This window comes from Charadrius vociferus, unplaced genomic scaffold (genome assembly GCF_000708025.1).
Source record: "Charadrius vociferus isolate BGI_N301 unplaced genomic scaffold, ASM70802v2 scaffold280, whole genome shotgun sequence".
In the NCBI taxonomy this organism is placed as follows: Eukaryota; Metazoa; Chordata; class Aves; order Charadriiformes; family Charadriidae; genus Charadrius; species Charadrius vociferus.
The window spans coordinates 1,165,788-1,184,173 of record NW_009646340.1 but is presented as its reverse complement, the minus strand read 5'-3'; the positions used below and the strand labels follow the sequence as shown (position 1 = coordinate 1,184,173).

At 55.3% G+C, this 18,386-nt stretch overlaps 1 protein-coding gene across 1 annotated transcript in view; it reads left to right on the top strand.

Moving 5' to 3' along the window:
- Positions 1-61: 61 nt before the first annotated feature.
- The window catches only part of JPH2 (junctophilin 2), a 29,919-nt gene continuing 11,594 nt past the window's right edge, over positions 62-18,386 (top strand). Inside the window, 3 exon segments of the mRNA XM_009890200.1 lie at positions 62-440; positions 7,946-8,090; positions 8,092-8,631. Coding sequence (XP_009888502.1) covers positions 62-440; positions 7,946-8,090; positions 8,092-8,631 — 1,064 coding nt within the window.

The following is an 18,386-nucleotide window of genomic DNA, read 5'->3' as shown; positions in this document are numbered from 1 at the left end:
CCGCGCCCCGGAGCTCTGGCCCTGGGAGAGCTGCCCGGCTGAGGGGGCACCGGAGGGTACCATGAGCGGCGGCAGGTTTGATTTCGATGATGGAGGTGCCTATTGCGGGGGCTGGGAAGGGGGCAAAGCCCACGGGCATGGCATCTGCACCGGCCCCAAGGGCCAGGGCGAGTACTCGGGCTCCTGGAACTACGGCTTCGAAGTGGTGGGCATATACACGTGGCCCAGTGGCAACACCTACGAAGGCTACTGGTCCCAAGGCAAGAGGCACGGCCTAGGAATCGAGACCAAAGGACGGTGGGTTTACAGAGGCGAGTGGACCCATGGCTTTAAGGGACGGTATGGCGCGAGGCAGAGCATGAGCAGCGGAGCCAAGTATGAAGGTACCTGGAATAATGGCCTGCAGGATGGCTATGGCACCGAGACATACGCTGATGGAGGTAAGGGGGACTCCGGAGGGGCTGGGAGGGTGATGAACAGCATGATGCCCAGCCCGCGATGGCAAAGGCTGTGTGTTGTCCCTGCTGAAGGGGTGACCTGATCCTATCCCCACTAGTGAGATCCAGACGGGGACAGTGGTCTGCAATGAGCCATTGGGGCGCTTCAGTCAAGAAGCGGGACTCGTGGCGCAGCCGCCTTGTAAATGCGTGTGCATGCCCTGATCCCTGCTGTCGGGCGCAGCGTGTGCAGCTCACTGTCTGTGGACACGAGGGAGGAGCAGCCGGAGCATTGCCCCCACCATCCCTCCCTCGGGAGCTGCTCTGGAGTGCCTGTATCAATAGTTAACACCAACCAACTTGATCTGTGTAGTCTGTTGACTCCTGGTTCCCCAGGGACTGGTTATTGTGGTTCATTGTCGAACCCAATCAGAAACTCCTCGCTGGTGTGCGACCGCAGCGAGCCATTTGCTCGCTCACTGGGCAGCCAGTTGTGAATGTTTTCACATCAGATATAAGCTGCCCATGGCATCGTAGGGCTCTGTGCCTGTGCATTAAACACTGTTTGCGTGCCTCTGACGGGCTGCCTGGACATCTGCTTTGCTGAACCATTTTGGTTGAGTTCATCTAAGCTGTTTCAAATACGTAGTCACACGCCTTTCCCTAAAATAAATCCCTTCAATTACTTGGAAGCTCTCGACCCCTGCTAGTACACAAATGCACCGTGTAGTCAGATGTTCGTTGTGCTCTGTAAATGCTCAGTCTAATTGTGTTCTTGCATTATCGGCAATTTTGGGGTTAGAAACATTGCAAGAATCTCTGTGCAAGTAATTCTGTAGCTCTTTGGTACTGTAATGTTCCAGGCTGCCATATTTAGGATAGCTAAATAGAGAGGGTGATTTGAAAGAAATACCCTTCAAAATATGGATCAGAATTGCATCTATATTTATCTAGGACAGGCAATGGAGTTCGTTTGTAAAGAAAAATAATGGTAACGGTACAAATCTTCAGAATGAAAAGCATCGGATTTACAGAGATTAGAAAAATGGACTCATTCAAGACCGGCTGTCGGGGTTATGCTTTTACATAGACATTTCTCAATGAGTTGCCTGGGCACATGGCTAACTTTAAGCCTGGGAATGTAGTCTTGAAGTTGACTGATTTTTATTGTGCCCTCTGAACTGATACATCCTTCCAGGTCCCTAAGTTTTCTCCCCGCTCTGCCCGTGGAACAGTTAAACGCTGAGATGTGCAGGTTGCACAGCGGCAGCAAGAGTTCAGGCGACCGCATACGTGTGTACTCGTGCATTGCAGTACCTTCACGTGTGGCCATAAGATGTGTAGGTTCCGTGTGAGGTGTGCTCTGATGGATAATGAGCAGTGTTCAGATAACTGTCAGCAGTGGCTGTCGTTGGGACTTTCATTCTGGAGATGTCAAGGTCTCCTATGAATTTGCTTGGCCACTTCCTCGCTGATTCCTAAAAATGCACCTTAGAAAGGGTGCAGGGCTACCGACGTTCAAGTTAATGTTGTGGAGGAGAGTTTTGAGAGGCAAAATTTGATGCAGGAGTTTGAATTTGATTAGATCTTGGACTGAAAACTTGGGACAGAAGAGGGGGAAAGATGAGTCAAGATTTTCTCCTGTAAGGATATATAATATATTGCTTCTGTCAGCATAGTGCTCCCCGGGGCGTTGTCCCACACCCAAGAATGTGCCGTCTGCGTGATCCCTGGTGCTGCCCGAGGCTGGCAGTTTAGCCTTGACCAGTGAAGATGTGCCCTGCCAAAGCCACCCTGGGCAGCGCTGAGCTGAGCCCCCCGAGACCCGGCCAGACCCAGCTCACGAGGGCTGGTGTCCAGCGTCCCTCCTTGCCTTGGGCCATCACATCCTGCCTGGTCTGAGCTGTTCATCCAACACGTGAGATTCTCTGGTGTTGGAGGGATGTGTAGAAAGCTGTGTCCAAAGCCAAAGTGGGAATCACCAGCCAATGTCACATCTGTAGGACTTGCAGGTCCCACTCCTGTTTTGTCTCCTCACCTGTACACGGTAACCGTCTGCAAGATCCAGATGTGACCAGGCTGCTAATTGGACCTGTTAATATTTGAATTTGAGGTTGCCAAGATAAACATCTGGAAGGGCTTTGGAAATCTGCCATCCCTCAAGTAGGGGACGTGATTCCCAAGCCCCCTGGAAGCCGGCCACGCGAAGAAGAGGGCTCTGGGAACGCACAGCTCTTGCCAGGTCGTTAGAAGCTTCAGGTCATGGTTGGGCTGCCTGTGGATTTCAGGGAGATGTAGCTGATTGTAATGTTTTAAAATAAACTTTAAATTAACTTTTTATAAATTTTTTTTTTATATATATGCACACACACTTGAAAACTTTATACTTTAAAATACACTTACAAATGACAGACAATCCTGTAAGTATATTTTATCTTGTGGCTGGCTGAGATTGGTGGCTAAATAAAGCCCAAATCTGCAGTGAAGCTTTTGGAAATCATGTATAGATTTTAGGGTCTAATAAGAAGTGGACCCATGGTATGGTTTAGCCCAGGCACCATGTGAGTGGTTTGCTTTTTCTCTCAGCTACCAAGTGCCCGTTTTTGTGAAAACTGCGGGAGACTGATGGCTTAACTAGCTCGCCTTCTGTAGCATTGCCTGAAATCAGCCAAGGGGTTCAGAGCTCCTGCTGTGACCGGGCAGAGACAGAAACACTATGATATATTTCCTTGCATATCCACACTGAATATACGTGTGTGTCTGCCGCCGTCACCCGCAAAGAGCTCGGAGCCCTTTATCGGGGCAGGATGCGCGAGCTAAAGCAGACGGTGATTTGGGCTGTGGAAGGCACGGCACGAAGTAACCCATCCGTTTGCAACCGAAGCTATGAGTAAACACTGAGTTATTTGGCTTCCACCTGTAAGGTTTGTCTCCGCTGTAAGGAAGGCCTCGTTTTTTTGGATGCTTGTGTGCTTTTGACTCCAAGTACTTGACCCAGTCAAGTCTCACTGCAAAATAAACAATCTCACGGCTACTGCAGAATGGTAGTGCGTATGCAGGATCTGGCCAAAGCCAGGCTTTGCTATACAAATAACTGTTTACGTATCTATATGGGGGGGGAGAAACTCACTTGCAACTGAAGCAGCCTAAAACCAACTTATTTTTGACGCTGCAATTTGGTCTCTAGGGAGCTAAGAGAAAACAGCAATGTCGATTAACCGTGTGCGGAAATGATTAGACCATTCAGTGATCACCAGACCACAAGAAAGGGGAAAAGAAATGCAGAAGTGTGGTTTACTGGGACAGATGAAATGGGGTGATGGGGAGGAGCGCTGGCTCCTCAGGTGCCTGGGGCAGGGAAGGCGCAGTGGGAAGGGGCCTGGGCTGGGGCAGAAGGAGCAGCACCCGTGGGACTGTGGCTGGGGGAGCAGGAAGGGGCTCTGGGTGAGCCGAGATGGTGCTGGCTTGTGTCTGCTGCCTCTGTAGCAAAGCTCCTGCGTGGCTGAATTTGACCCATGAATTAACGCTGTGAATTTTTTTCCCCCTCTCTTTGGGTTGTGTGTCCCCCCCCTTTCTTTTCCAACAGAAACCATCAGATAGTACTGTTGGCACCAAAAAAAAGCACTAGGTTGTTGCTGCTCTGTCTCGCACGTGACGCAGTGCATTGATTTAATGTCCCTGGCCTTTTACACTGAGTTCTTCTAACACGTCTGTCAGCACAGTATCTGGGTAACAGCAGAGGATCATAGGGCAGTGATATAATTTGTTTGCATTATTTACCTGGTTGTTTGTATTATTTACATTCATCACTAATTATACTAGAGCTGTCAGGCGGGCTGGGAAGGGGAGATGTGATGCTGCTGACAGCAGGCTCTCGCTGCCGGGCCGGGCGTGCACCAGGAGCTGAAGCTTTTGCCTTTGATGCAGCTGGGCACCTCTCTGTCCTGCTGCCAGGGTGAACTGGAGGGTGCTGCCGCCCCGGCGGTGTGTTTGGAGGTGAAGGCTGCAGAGTTACCCTTTTTATCAATCTCACAATTTGATCCGTCCCATTCTATGAAGATACTCAGGCAGGGCCACCGCCCCGCTTTGGTCGGGGATGGGCAGAGGTGATGAACTGCGTACCTGGGGGTCACAGAGGAACCAGTGGCTTTTGTCATTATGACAAGAAAAAATGCAGGCAATAAAGGATTATTGGGGTCCTGTCCCCCAGTAATGGCACCCTGATGGGGTTAGGTGGCTCTGTCCCACCGCCCTAGTGATTCAGGTGGGGCTGGGGAGGCAGGGAAGTGGGGCTTATCTCATTTTCATCCTAAATAGAGATTCTTTTTTTTTTTTTTTTCCACGTCCACTGCATCTTTAGTATTTTTTTCCAGAATGTCAGATGCGTGTGAGTGCGTGGCTGCCTGGCTGGCCGCTTTGTGTCCTGGCTGTCCCCCCTTGGCCAGGCTGCTTTGATATTTGGGGAGTAGCAATGGCTCAGGGATGTGCAGCCCTGCTGAGCTGACCCCACGGTGCAGAGGGGGTTTCTACAGCCCCTTTTCTCTCTTGAACTGGCTGCACTGGGACGTGTTGGTCCAGGGCTTGGCTCCACTCAAACCTGGCGTTCCCCGACGCATGGCCATCGGCGCCTCCAGCTGCTCTCAGCAGCCTCTGGCTCCGCTCCAGGGGTGGTTCATGGCTCTGTCCTGGCGCAGAGCCTCAGCCGGGCACTGAATCATGGCGTGGCAGGGACATGGTGGTGCCCGCTCACCGCTGCGGTCATTGGGCAGCCGCGGTGTGTCGGTACCCTCCATTAAGCCAGATGTGGTTGACAGGTTTGGTCACAGCACGTGCCAGAGGGATGATGCTTATGCAGTATGGGCTGAAATCAGGCAGCTGAGACCGGGCGAAAGAGCTGGTGTGAAACTTGACGTTAAGGGTAGGCATGTGTGGCCTCGAGAAGTGGCGCCCCAATCTCTGCTCCCTGAAGACCCACTGTGCCATGTGGCTTTTCCTATGCAGGTGGCCCTGCTGCTGCTCAGGGGGATGGAGAGGGCTTGGGACTTGCTGGAGGGCAGCAGCTGCTCTGATCTGCTCCCCGAGGAATGGCTGAGCCCCCCTAAACCTGTGAGACTTTTCCAGAGTTCCTCTTCCATGGGGTTAACACGGTGGCACTACCAGCTGCAGCCTGCTGCCTGCTATGTGCAAGGCTGTCCTGTCCTAGGAGGTCTCCAATGTCACCCCGATCGTGTGTCAGCCCTGCTCACTGGCCAGGCAGGCGGCGATGGAGCACCCACTTCACCAGCTCTCAGTGGGGAGGGATATGGGAGCATCTCCATAACTTCATTTTTTGCTAGGAAGGCTTGCCACCGTTTTATGGAGAGGGATTTGGGAGCACAGCAGGGTGAGGAGCTTACTCAGACACCTGGACATCTCCAACGATGGTCCTTGGCTCCCAGCTCATGCCCAAACCCCTAACCCACGCTGCCCCCCATATTTTTCCGAATGGAGCTTCAGGCTCTGCCAAGAAACTGGGCAATGGCCCTTTGTCCCGGCAAACTGCTCCCCGTGCCTGGCCACAGCCCGCAGATGCTCTGCCCTACCTGAACCCCCGCTTTTTTCAGTAGGGGAGGCCAACTGCTGCAGGGAGCCCGAAATCCCGTGTGCCGCAGGGTGGGCAGGGGCTGGCGGGGGGCAGCTCACCCCGGGGCGGCAGCTGCTGCCCGCTCGGGCACTTCTTGTCTTTCCTGGCCCCCAGCGCTGTAAGTTAACACCCCACAGGCGGGTCCAAAGAGGATTTCAACGAAACCTGAAGCTTGGGAGGAGAGATTATGCTGCAGAAGTGGCCTGGGAGACTGTAAAATATGCACTCCCACAATGGCCAAAGAAGGAACTGGATTTGCTCCCTGGGGAGCAGCGTCATCCCTGGTCTCAGTGACAGCCTCTGAGGGGGGAGATGAATGCCTTGAAGACAGGTCACCCCCTTCCGTCTCAGCCTGGCCCTGCTGAGACTCCCCAAGACCCTAGGAATGCTCTTTCTCCCCAAATTTGGTGCCTCCTTGTAGGTCACTGCTTAATGAAAACCAGGTTTAGGACAGATGCCTGTGAAGATGCCCCCAGCACGGCTCACCCTTTGCTTGCATGAAGCAGGACCCAGGAGAATAAAGGAGTGGGGTGGCCTTTCCAAGGGCGTTGGTGCTCCCCCAGCACCCTCTGCCCGAGCCCCGGGCTGGGGGGCTGCCGGCAGCCTCTGCCCTGCAGGATGCTGGTTTGGGATGAGGTGGGCTGTTCCAGGTCCTGTAACGCCAGGAGCAGAGCTGAATGCTGCTTTTGTTTTGGGCGGTTTGCCCGTTTCTGAGGCAACTGTATCTACAGAGCGAGGACAGCCAAGCTGGGGAGATGGCTCATCTCATCCAGTCCCATCCCACCCCACAGGGATCAGCGGGGGTGCGCTGACCCTCGCAGCCCTCCGTGCTGGCGTGTGAGTGTGGGTGCTGTAGGCGAAGGGTGTACCATCAGCCCTCCTGCCCTTCTAGGACCTGAAACCCCCATGTAGGGGGCTTTGATGCTTCTACTTTAAGTCTCTTGACATCCTGAGATGAGAAAAATCAGAGCGGTGGTCTCCAGTTCACTCTTCTGGAGCCTGGAAAGGTGCAGACCTGGAAGGAGCCTGGAGAGGAGCAGCGTGCTTTTCCCAGTCCTTCAAGGTGTCACTGCCAAGGTCCTGCTGGCTTTTAGCAGGGTCTCATACCCGGGGTGCAGCCCTGCCATGGTAAGCACAGTCCTCTCTGTGTCCCCCCATCATATGACATGGTGTGCCCTCTTGAGCTGGGTCTGGAGGAGCGTTGTAGGGTGGTGGGTTTTGGGGCAGAGCTGGAGGAACCCCACACAGAGCTGCTCTGCTCCTCACCTCCCTTTTTCACCCATCTCTTGCTTTGTGCAGCGTGGCACAAGCCACGTGGTCTTGGGACCACGGAGAAGCTGTACGTGAGGGCCAAGCAGATGCGGCTGCGGGTACAGGGGCAGCCTGTGCCACGGCCAGGCGCCCATCTCGGGGGTCTAGAGCCGGTCCTGGCAGCCTGTGAGTGACAAACCACAAAATGGGCTGAAAGGAACTGTCACCGAGCCAGGGAGAGCTGTGCCACCGCTGCTCGCATGTCCGCTGGGACTGTTGCTGCCCTTCGCACAGCCCGAACTCCAGCCCCGGGGGGCTGCCTCCTGCTCTGCATGCAAACCCAGACCCCCTCCGTTAGGTGGCTTTGGGTTTGCACCAGTGTCCCCTGGTGCCTCAGCTCCTTTCCAGTGAGCTGTCACCTGCCAGCAGTGGCTCTCGGGCATGTCCCCTCTGCCCTCCAGTCCCTGGGGACGGCTGCTTTTGCACGTGGGTGAGCACTAGAGTTGGGGCTCCTTTCTTCAAGGGAAGGTGGGTACATCTGCTGTAGGGCAGCGCTGCCCCGCAGCCCACCTTCCTTTTCTGGCTCGCCCAGGGACAAGCTGCCTTTTCATCCCGTCCCTCTTCTCTCCTGCAGGCACATACCAGGGCCAGTTCACCAACGGCATGCGGCACGGCTACGGGGTGCGGCAGAGCGTGCCCTACGGCATGGCCTCCGTGGTCCGCTCCCCGCTGCGCACCTCCCTCTCCTCCCTGCGCAGCGAGCACAGCAACGGAGGCGGAGGCCGGCAAGCCCAAGAAGGGGGGGCTCTTCCGCAGGGGCTCCTTGCTGGGGAAGCTGAAGAAGTCCGAGTCCAAGTCGTCCCTGGCCAGCCAGAAGAGCCGCGTCAGCTTCCTCAAGAGCGAGAGCGGGATCAGCTCGGCCGCCAGCGACGCCACCTCCACCGTCAGCCTGGGCGAGGGCGCCGAGGGCGAAGAGTACCCCCCCTTTGAGTCTGACATCGATGCCACCACCACCGAGATCTACATGGGCGAGTGGAAGAATGATAAGCGCGCCGGCTTTGGAGTCAGCGAGCGCTCCAGTGGGCTGAAGTATGAGGGCGAGTGGCTGGACAACCTGCGGCACGGCTATGGCTGCACCACGCTGCCCGACGGCAAGAAGGAGGAGGGCAAGTACCGCCACAACGTCCTTGTCAAGGGCATGAAGAAGCGCGTGATACCTCTCAAGAGCGCCAAGATCCGGCAGAAGGTGGACAGGAGCGTGGAGGGGGCTCAGAGGGCTGCAGCCATCGCCCGGCAGAAGTCAGAGATCGCGGCATCCAGGTAGGCAGTCAGGGCTTCAATGCACAGGTCCCCATGGTGGTGGTGGTGGTCCCCATCCCATGTGTCCCTCTGGAGCAGTGCTGCGTTCCTCCTCGCTGTGCACCAGCACTGGGGTCAAACACAGCTCTTCACAATTTCTATTTAATTCTTTGTACTAAATGCTGGTGGATCATTGGATGGAGAGCTGAAGGCCCTCGTGGCAGCTCGGGGTTGTTCAGGACTCGTCTTCTTTCTTGCCCCCCTCCCTGGACAGCAGGGTCTGGTGCCAGTCCCGGTACTCAACGGGATGGGGAGCATGAGCCAGTGGGATGGGGAGCACCCTGGTGCAGTGCCAGGCTGCTGGATGTCCTTAACAGGGCAGGGTGAGAAATAGTGGGATTTGGCTATGGTAAATCCAACAGGCTCGTGAGCAGCCAGCGGGACGTGTCCCAGATGAATTGGGTCTGCAGCAGAGTACCGCTCAACCCTGGAGACTCCAGTGTGGCTCTGTGAGGAATTTATGGGACGCATTAGGGCTGTTGCTTAATTTTAGTGGCTCAGTGTCATGGGCTCTCTGGAACAACACTGCTGTGCTGGGATGCTGCGGGCTGGGAGGCAGAACCTACAGTGGGTACCAAGCTGAGGAGAGTGTTGCCTTGGGGGGCCCCGTCTCCCCCCAAGGACCCAGCTGCCCTTGGCCAGGTTTTGAGCGAGCGTTTCTGCCATGAGGGAGATGGCAGCTGGAGCCACGGTGGGTGGCTGAGCCCACGTGGGATGGCTAAGCCTGATCCCACGGCACACAGCCACATCCTGCAGCCCGCGATGCTTTAGGCTGCCGGGAAAGGAGGAACTGGGGAGGGTTGAGCTGGGTTTGCCCACTTTGGTCCTCCCAGTCCTGTCCCAGCTGGTCCCCAGGGTGGGAAGGGGGCTGTGGCAGACAGCGGGGAGCGAGCGGCAGCGTGCCGGGGGATGCGTGCCACGGGGGCGTGCGAGGGGCTGCTGCAAGCACATGGCAGTCTCTCGTTGCACTGGTGTCTCTTCTGCTGGCAGACACACGGGCACTGCCGGGCATTGCATGACCCCAACACCGCCTGGTGTGTTGGGACCAGACAGGTGGGCTCCGCTCAGAATTAGCTGCGTCAGAAATTAGCGGAGAGGAAAGTGCTAATTGCTCCATCATCCCTCCCGGGGTGGAGGAGGGAGGAGATAAGAGGGGCTTTGGGATCTGCCCAGGAAGGGCAGGGGTAAAACCACCTTCTGCTCATGTCCCTGCCTGCACCCGAGCTGTGCCGGCACCGCGCTCCTCCTCCCACAGCGTTCCTGCCGGTCCCGGAGATGCCTGGCAGAGACCAGAGGTTGCCAGGCAGGGTCGGAGCCTTCGCTCCTCTCCTCTTCCTCCAGGAAAAACATGGTTGTGACAGATCTGGGGGTTTCACCTTGCCTCTCCGTTGAAACCTCGCTTTGCTTAGCTGCTGGGCAGTGGCTGGGACTCCAGGGCTGTCCTGCTTTGCTCGTTTTTAGTGCAGTTTAATTATCAAAGTTACTTCATTTCCAAGCGGTGTTGGGAAATAACGGCAGCGGGGAGGGCGCCTGTTCCCAAGCCCCAAACCTCCCTTCTGAGAAACCCCGGCTTTGCTCTCCCGGCGTCTGTTTCTCCTCCAAAGTTTTGCGGGGAGTGTGATTTGTTTTTTAGCAAAACCCAGTTGCCTCGGAGACCGGCAGAGGAAAACCGGCGGGATTGCAAGCGAAACTCCGTGCAGGGCCGGCTGGGATAAAAATAACAGTCTGGGGCGGCATGGGGCCCACCGGAGCCTCCCGGCACAGCAGGCTCAGCCTGACACCGGCTTCACCATGCCCGGGGAAAGCGTGCGGCCGTGGCGCTGGGTGCCTGTAAATAAGGAGACTGGAGCTGCAAAAGCTGCTCCCCGAGAGCTTGGCCGGTTTACACAAGCTTCTTTTTATTATACACTATTTACACTTTGGATCAAAAGCGGTTCTGCAGTGTTTTCCATCAGGGGCTGGAATGCGCCCGCTGCCCTGACGGGGGACTGCATCCCTCCCCAGCGCGGCTTGGGAATAATTTCCTATTAAGGAAACCTCAGAGCTGGAGGAAATAAGATGTTAAAGCCGGTTTCCTCCAGGGAGTCTTCCCCTCACAGACCCTGCGGTAGTGCGGCTGTTGCGGCCGGGGAAGAGAACGCCACATTCCCCGGCAGCACGGTGCCCCTGGCCCCATCCCTGCGGCTGAGCCGGACCCGCTGCAAGGAGGAGAATTCGGGCTCCTCCGTCCTGTAAACTATAACTCACCGTTTCCATCAGCATTTACTCCTGGCGCGTGTTGCTCTGGGCAGAGACACTCTCTACCTGCTGCCTTTTGAAAATCTGACTCACGCTCTCTTTCCTCCTCCTTTCAGCTCAGCTTTGGGGTGAAGAGTAAATATAGGTAATTTTGCCTCGAGAGGGTCCTTAGGTTAAATTCCAACTCTGCCCCCAACTTTCTCTTTGGCCTTGAACCTTGCCTCAGTTTCCACACCCAGGACAGAGGGTAATTCCAGACAGATTGTGAAAATCGATTATTTTGGTTTATGAAAGGGCTGTACTATCATTAGCATTGCCCTGGCTTGTAACTGCGAGGTGGAGTTTTCCAGCTGGAGCATTTGTATTTCTGCTTGGATGGCAGTGTGTACCTTACCCAAAGAAATGGCTTTGAGGCTACACATGCCCTTTTTGGGGGAAGATGTGACATATGTGTATGTAAGATTATTGCTAGGAACTAATTAGCAGCATGCAGCAGCCATACTGTGCAGGTGCCCGACTCCCTCTGCATACCTGCGCTGTTGTATATGGATGTTTCATTTGCTTCTGGCACTCGGGGGAGCCCCTTGCAGAGATAAACCACCGTCATATCCAGCTTTCCGCTGCCTGGGGGCAAAATGTCAGGACCAGACCAGATTTCACTCTTTTGCACCATAAAAGGCTCTTTAGGGATAGAAATCCTGAGGAAAACAAGCCCAAGTGCTGGAAGCTGCCTTGGCCAGTTGCACCGTAGGAATCCCAGGCACGTGCCGGAGCTCCGGGGGTGCGTGGGCAGGGGGCTGCCGGCAGCGTGGCAGTGCCGATGGACGCCCTGCCTGTCATCTGCCCCGCGGAGATGGGGAGGAGAGCAGTGGCAGTTGGGGACGATGGTCGGCTACAGTCAGCAAACCTTCCTCGTCCCACACTCTGCTCCGAGGGCGGCTGAAGCACCGGGCTGCTTTGCGGCTCCTGCCCTGCCCTGCCTGCTCGGTTTGGGCGTTCCAGCTGGTGCTGCGGGCAGTGCCAGATATTGCCTGCCCACTGCTTGTCCTGCCCTGGCCTCCTCAGCTCCCTCCCAAATCCTCCTGGGTCGGCAATCCAGCTGCTTTCCCCTTTGTGCAAGAGGCTGAGGACAGAGCTGGCATTGCCTCGTCGCCGGCTGAGGGAACAGCAATTTTTAATTATTTTTTCTTTTTCATTATTTTGCTGAAAATCATTTGGCACGGGGTCAGGCTGTCCTGAACAGCCCATCGCGGCTCAGCCAGCTGCCCACTCGCCCCAGGCCAAGCCCCTTGGTGATGCTCAGAGGTCAGGCAGAAACCCAGGGCACATCTCTCAGCAGCACTGGGGATCAGCTAATAGGATGGAGCTAATGGAAGTTAAAGCAGGATGAATCCTCACCCAGACTGCCGTCACTCGGGAGAAAAGTCATCCTGAAGCACAGTCTGTGGCAGCAGGTGGAGATCGCTTTACTCCTGCCCAGGGGTAACCACAGATGGATATAGGGGTTAACGCACTATATGATGTTCGTTAGCCAGGCCCTGCACTGCTGGTGCCCTGGGACTTGCCTTGCTGTGATCCCAAGGGATTCCCGTCACAGCTGGAATGCGGCTGTTCCTGCTGTGCCATGTGAAGGCACCCGCCTCATCCCTCCAGCCTTCCCCTTTCCCACCCTCTGGCCCGTCTGCGGGCTCCTTCAAAAAAAATGCTGGGGTGAGTGGGAAAGGCAGCGAGGTCCTGGGATCACAGCCGGGATGTCATCTCCCCTGTGCTTAAGTAGAGAAGCGAGCTCGAGGACAGCCAGCAGGTCTGTCCCCTGCCAGCCCCTGCGAGGAGGGGACAGCCACCCCCAAGCCATGAGCAAGCAAGTTAAAAGGCATCCTGAGGTGTGTGATGGCTGCCCTGGAGTTTTTTGGGTTGGTGCCGAACAGGGTGCTCTGCACCCCTGGGTGCTTAGGGAACAGCAGCACCCAGGGGTGCTGCCTGTGCGGTGTGTGCTTACCTGTCACAGGGGGAGGGTGGTCCCACTGAACGCAGGGAGAAGGAGCGTAGAAGCAGTCAGCTTTTGTCTTTTCAGAATAGGTTGAAATAAAATAAAATAACAAGCAAGAGGAAAGGCAGGACCGGCTGCGGGGGCAAGCTTTGATTTTTCAAAAGCTGTGCATTCAGTAGCTGGGCAGCTCATACGCGGGATTTCCTTCTCACTGGCGCTTTCAAGGAACAAAATGAGTGTAAATACTGCAAATTCCATCGCTATCCCAGTGCAACAGTGTCTGCCATGGTCTGCCTCTGCACACAGTTGTGCTTCTCAGTGCTTTGGACAAAAATCAATGGAGGGACTTGGCCATGCATCCTGCAAGGCACGGGTCTGGCCACGCTCTGAGATCGTTTGGTGGGCGTACATCTTGTTAGCAACACCTCAGATATATCTGCCAGGTGTCCTGGGATCAACAGGAGCACAAGGCAGGAGGGGCAATAATGGCTGATGTGCTTCACCTGTTTATCTTCAGATGCTGGAGCCTCTGAGCAGCTGGGTGCATTATGCCTGGAGACTACAACCAAAAATGAATACATTTTGGATTTATTTTTAATGTTATATCTGTAGAGGTCCTGCAATACTGCTGCTTGCATAGATATCTGTAAGAATTTCGAAACTGCGTTCTGAAATGTTGGGCATTAATTCCTGTTAAAGTAGGATTTACTCATCACGGTGAGCCTGGGCTGTGTTAAAGCGCCGTGGTGAGCGCTCGGCATCAGAAATCACACTGGTGCAGCTTCCCCGGCACCAACACATGGGCATCATTTGTAGTGTGAGCTGCTGCCTGGTTTTGAAGCCTAAGTTGTTTTTCTGTCTGTACCCATGTCTTCGGGGCACGTCTTAGCTCTCTCTTCAAATAACAAGAGTGCTTGACGGCTCCTATATCACTTTCCAAGCCTCCTCTGCCCAGCTGCCTTCCTAGCAGCGCTGCCGCTGTCTCCCTGCGCTCAGCGTTTCAGCCCGCGTGGCCGGCGGCAGCCAGCGTCTCCTCGGGGAACGCGGGTCTGTGGTGCAAATGACGTCCTGAAATCGCTGGAGTCAGCAGAGCCTCCTGACTAAATAAGGGCAGGCAGAGCAGGGCTTTATCAGCACTGCCCGAGCGCGACAGCTGAGAGCTGAGGTCCGCGGCAGCCCACGCTGCTGGAGCTCGGCCGCGCGCTTACAGCGATAAGGTGCTTTATTTGGCACAGCTCTGCCCCGGCGAGCAGCCCTGCCCTCCATCCCCGGCGCTCTCGGGGGTTTATGCTGCCATGCCAAAGCCGTGTCTTCCTAATGCATGTCTTCGGTGAGGCACAGCGTGCGCCCAGGGCAGGACTCAGCTGGCCTGATGGCCACGGTGGCCTCAGCCATCCTAGGGCCGATGGCGCAGCTCGGCTTCCCCAAGGCCAGAGAGTTTGGACCTGCGATTTTTCAGGTCTGTCAAATCAGACTCGGGGTTTGCTCTGAAAGAGTTTTAGCTTCTTTTTTTTTTAAGTACCCTTTGCTTTCTGCTTTCCTCAGGCTTTTAGCCAGAAGCACAGGCGTTAGACACATCAGGAGACCAGTGCGTTCCCAGACCTTTATGTCTGAGGCTGGAGGACGGGATGCTCACGGCCACGCTGTGAGAGCAGGCAGCAGCGGTGGCTCAAGGCAGTCCCGGCCAGGCAGGGTCCCTTCTCGGGAGAGCAGCGGATCCTCCTCTGCTATTCCAGCTTCACGACGTCTTTGCTCCAGGTCTGCGCACACCCAGTGATGGATGGGTGTGTAACGAGGAGGCAGCAACGGGTGGGAGATGGGCAGACCTTGTCCTGGCCCAGGGTGGGCTATTGGCTGCAATTTGCCTCTGAGCGGGAGTTGCCAGGGAGAAACACAGGAACTGGGAGCAGCATTTCCGTAGCTGTATGATCAGACACTGAAGATGCCGCAGCCTGACCTCTTAGGAGGCTTAAAAGACAGGTGTGTGCAGGTGAAGGTGGGGGACAGGTCTGCCCCAGCTTCATTAAAATCCCCCCCAGACTCCTCGTGGGGTGCAGGGGGAGGCTTATGCCGAGCAAGGCACAGCCACACCTGGAGGTGGTTAAACGGGGGGAGCTGAGGACAGGTCCTCGATGGTCAAGTATGCTGGCTGCCCCACATCCCCCATAGTGGGAATGAGCATCTCACCACTTCCACAGGCAGGGCTCGGAGAGAGCCAGTGTGCGCGTGAGCAGGGAGAAGTGAGGGCAGCCCCGTGGATGCTGGCGTAGCTGGGTGCCAGGACACTGGTGCCAGGACGCAGCGGTGAGGGGATGCTTCTTGGTCCTGCTCTCCCAGCAGAGATGTTTCTCACAGAGCTAGGTGTGTTTATAAAAAGGATAATCTTGTTTAATTCACTCTTGGTTAATAGAAATCCAGTCGCTGGCGTCTGTTTCCACACCAACCAAAGCCCGGGGCCGGGACTCTCCTGCTTTCTCTGCGGCACTAGTGCCAGCAGCACTTGCACCTTCCCAGGAAACCAGGCGAATAAAGACCTGTTTCCCTTGCAGCTCCTGAGCGGGTGTGACCTCCTCTACGTGGCTTCTTGGCACAAATTGAGGTCAGTGTCCAGGGGATAACAAGGGGAAACCTGCCTAGCCTGTGCCACCACAGCCAGGACCACTTCAGCTTGCGTTTCCCTCAAAGCTCCTGAAGCAAGAAAGCCCCCAGCTGCCTTGTGCCATGGCGTTGTGTTGTCACCATGCATGGTTTGGGTAAGAGGAGTACTTCCACCTGAGCTATTCCTCACCCTGGATCAGGAGCTCAGGGACTTTGTGTCACTCACGTCTTCAGTTGGGGACACCTAGCTCCTGTCCCAGAGCCAGGGCTTGGTCTTTACAGCCTCGTGATTGGGACCGAGCAGGGCTGGTTTGGGCTTGCTTGTGATGGGTTTTGGGGGTTTTGCTGCCCTAGAGCAGCAGTCTCCAGCTCTGTAGAAGCGTTGCCTGTTTCGAACCTCATCCCACCCCAAAAGGCTCATGAGCTTATCCCTCCTTCTAGTTCACCCTTGCTGTCCTGGCTGCTGGAGCCGTGCGGGGAGCAGGCTGCAGGGTTCAGGTGCACCCCTCTCCGTTCCTGGTCCCGTGTGTCCATGGGGACAGCGAGCCCCAGGCTTAGGGTCCAGCGCCAGGATCAGGCACCTGCCCCGGCTGCAGTACCCACATGATGTGTCCATCCCACATGTGGGGCTCTGTGGGCTGGCCGGGTGGGGTGCCATGGAACGAGTGATGGTGTGATGCCTTCACCCCTTTCCCTCAGCGCTTTCCCGGAACGGCCTCATCCCCAGCCCAGGCTGGCTGCGGCTCCAGCGCTGACACATTTTTGGCCCACTGTGCTTGTTACGCTGAGATGCGTTTTGACTCCAGAGGAGGGTGCGCACGGCTTTATCTGTTTTCCACCCGCCTCAGATGAATTTCCTTACGCACTTTCATGCCCTATTAGGGTAAGAGGGAGCGTGCACTTTCAGTAGCTCCAAGGAGAAAGCATCTCTTGGGCAGCAGACTGCTTTCTCCAGGGCTTCTCGGGTCCTTGGGGCTGAAGCAAGCAGGGCCGTGGCTTGCAGGGATCCCCTCAAGAGGAGCAGAGTTGGGATGGCAGGACGTCAGTCCCAGCGATGGGTATGACTCAGATAGCTGGCCAGGAAAGAGGAATTAATGGTCTCTTCAGTCTGACCTTGAGGGAAATCCTTATCTCAACAGCTTACAAACACAGAAAGGGAAAAATGAAGTGTGACTTTAATCTGCAAAACGACTGTGGAAAATGGTAGCTTCTTGTTCAATTGATCTGCTGCCGCATGGAGCAGGAAGGCTTTGACTCCCATCCAAACGCTTGAAATCAGCCGGCAGGGAGCCAGGCTTTAAAATCATCTGATTCAATCAGGCTTTGCTCAGAGTTTATCGTCATTTCAGTGGAATGTGAAATAGGCTTATCTTGAAAACTGAAAAATATTTAAGTAAAACGTCCAATTTACATATAAAGCCTGAGATACAGAAACCCTCCGTCCTTATGGAGGAGGTGCATTTTTTTCAGCTTATGCTGGTGCGAGCCAGAGCCCGTTGGCTTTCTGAGTCCAAGTTTTTGGGTCGTTATCTCACTAGGAAAGAAAAAAAGGAAGTGGAGAATTAGAAAGGGAGAGAGAGCCATCTGCCTGCCTGCCCTCAGCAGCCTTTGGTGCAGACATGGGGGACGCGGGTGCTGCAGCCCTCACAGCTCCCTGCGCCATCTCTTGTTTCTCCTGAACCTCAGATCTGTGAATGTCAACTTGAGAGACCCAGAAGGCTGGGAGAAAAAGGCTTCTGCCTTAAATCTTGGTGAATAATTTGGCTTCTGACCAAATGCAATATTATAAGAAATCTGCCTGCTTTCATTTCCTAAAAAATAAAAAAAATAAAAAATCCTGCTTTTGTTTTTTAACTGGGGAAAAAAATATCACAAAACAGATAGTGCAGTTCCTCGCTCTTTTGGTTTGGATTGCTGGAATCTGAAAAACATTTAAGTTAGAAGTTGCTAAAATTTTCAGTTGAGAAAAATCAACAATCTTAGAGAGAAAACACATACTTTCTGACCCTTTTTAGTGCTGGTGGGGCTGGCAATCAGGTAAAACACGCTGAGATTGTGAATGCTGTCCATTTGGCAGAGCCTGGGGCTGGAGCTCCTGGGTCAGTCTAGGCTCCCTCGAAACAAATGACTGCGGCAGCCCTGGTGTTTTCTTGGAAGTGGGAATTCGTTCCCATGAGGGAATTCATTCAATGCCCTCCCCTGGGGAGGGCAGGGAGCAGCCCCTGCCCGCTCAGTGCGGGTACAGGCAGGGAGGAAGGAGCACGCAGGGGACGAAAGGCTGGAAGACCCTGATGACATGTGCGCTGTAAAGAAATTTTGATGCACTAATCAATGGGATAACTCGGCTGCTTTGATCTTGCAGTGGCAGCTTATTAAATAAGGATCCCCAGAACATTAGCTGAGCCCCTTTGGTCATGATGTGGTGGAAGCTGGAATAAATGAGTGGTGTTTGTGTGTAGTCCCAAGGCTGTACTGCTCTGGGAGTCTCGCTCCTCCGGGCTCCACTTGCTCCGTGCCCAGGGCAGCAAGGAGGAGAGCGGACCTGACAAACAGGGATGGAGGAGGGAGTCCAGTGGGGAGCAGCAAATCCCTCCTTTTTTTTCTCCCAAAGATATCTCTGCGGATGCTCTCATGAGCTGCTCCCAGCCTGGCTGTCCTGGCAGGACGGGCTCTGGCAGGGCGAGGAGCTGCCTGTCCTGCCCAACTGGGGCCAGTGCAGTGGCCATGGGGCCATGTTGCCGGACCGGTGGCTGGCAGCCCTTTGAGCTGGCAGGCTCTGGCTTGCACCGCTCCATTTAGAGCTGGCTCCGGGCAGCTGCCGGCTGGCATCTGAGGGTTGCGGGGGATAATGGAGAACAGCTGTGGGCTGTGCTGGCCCCGCCGGCTTTTG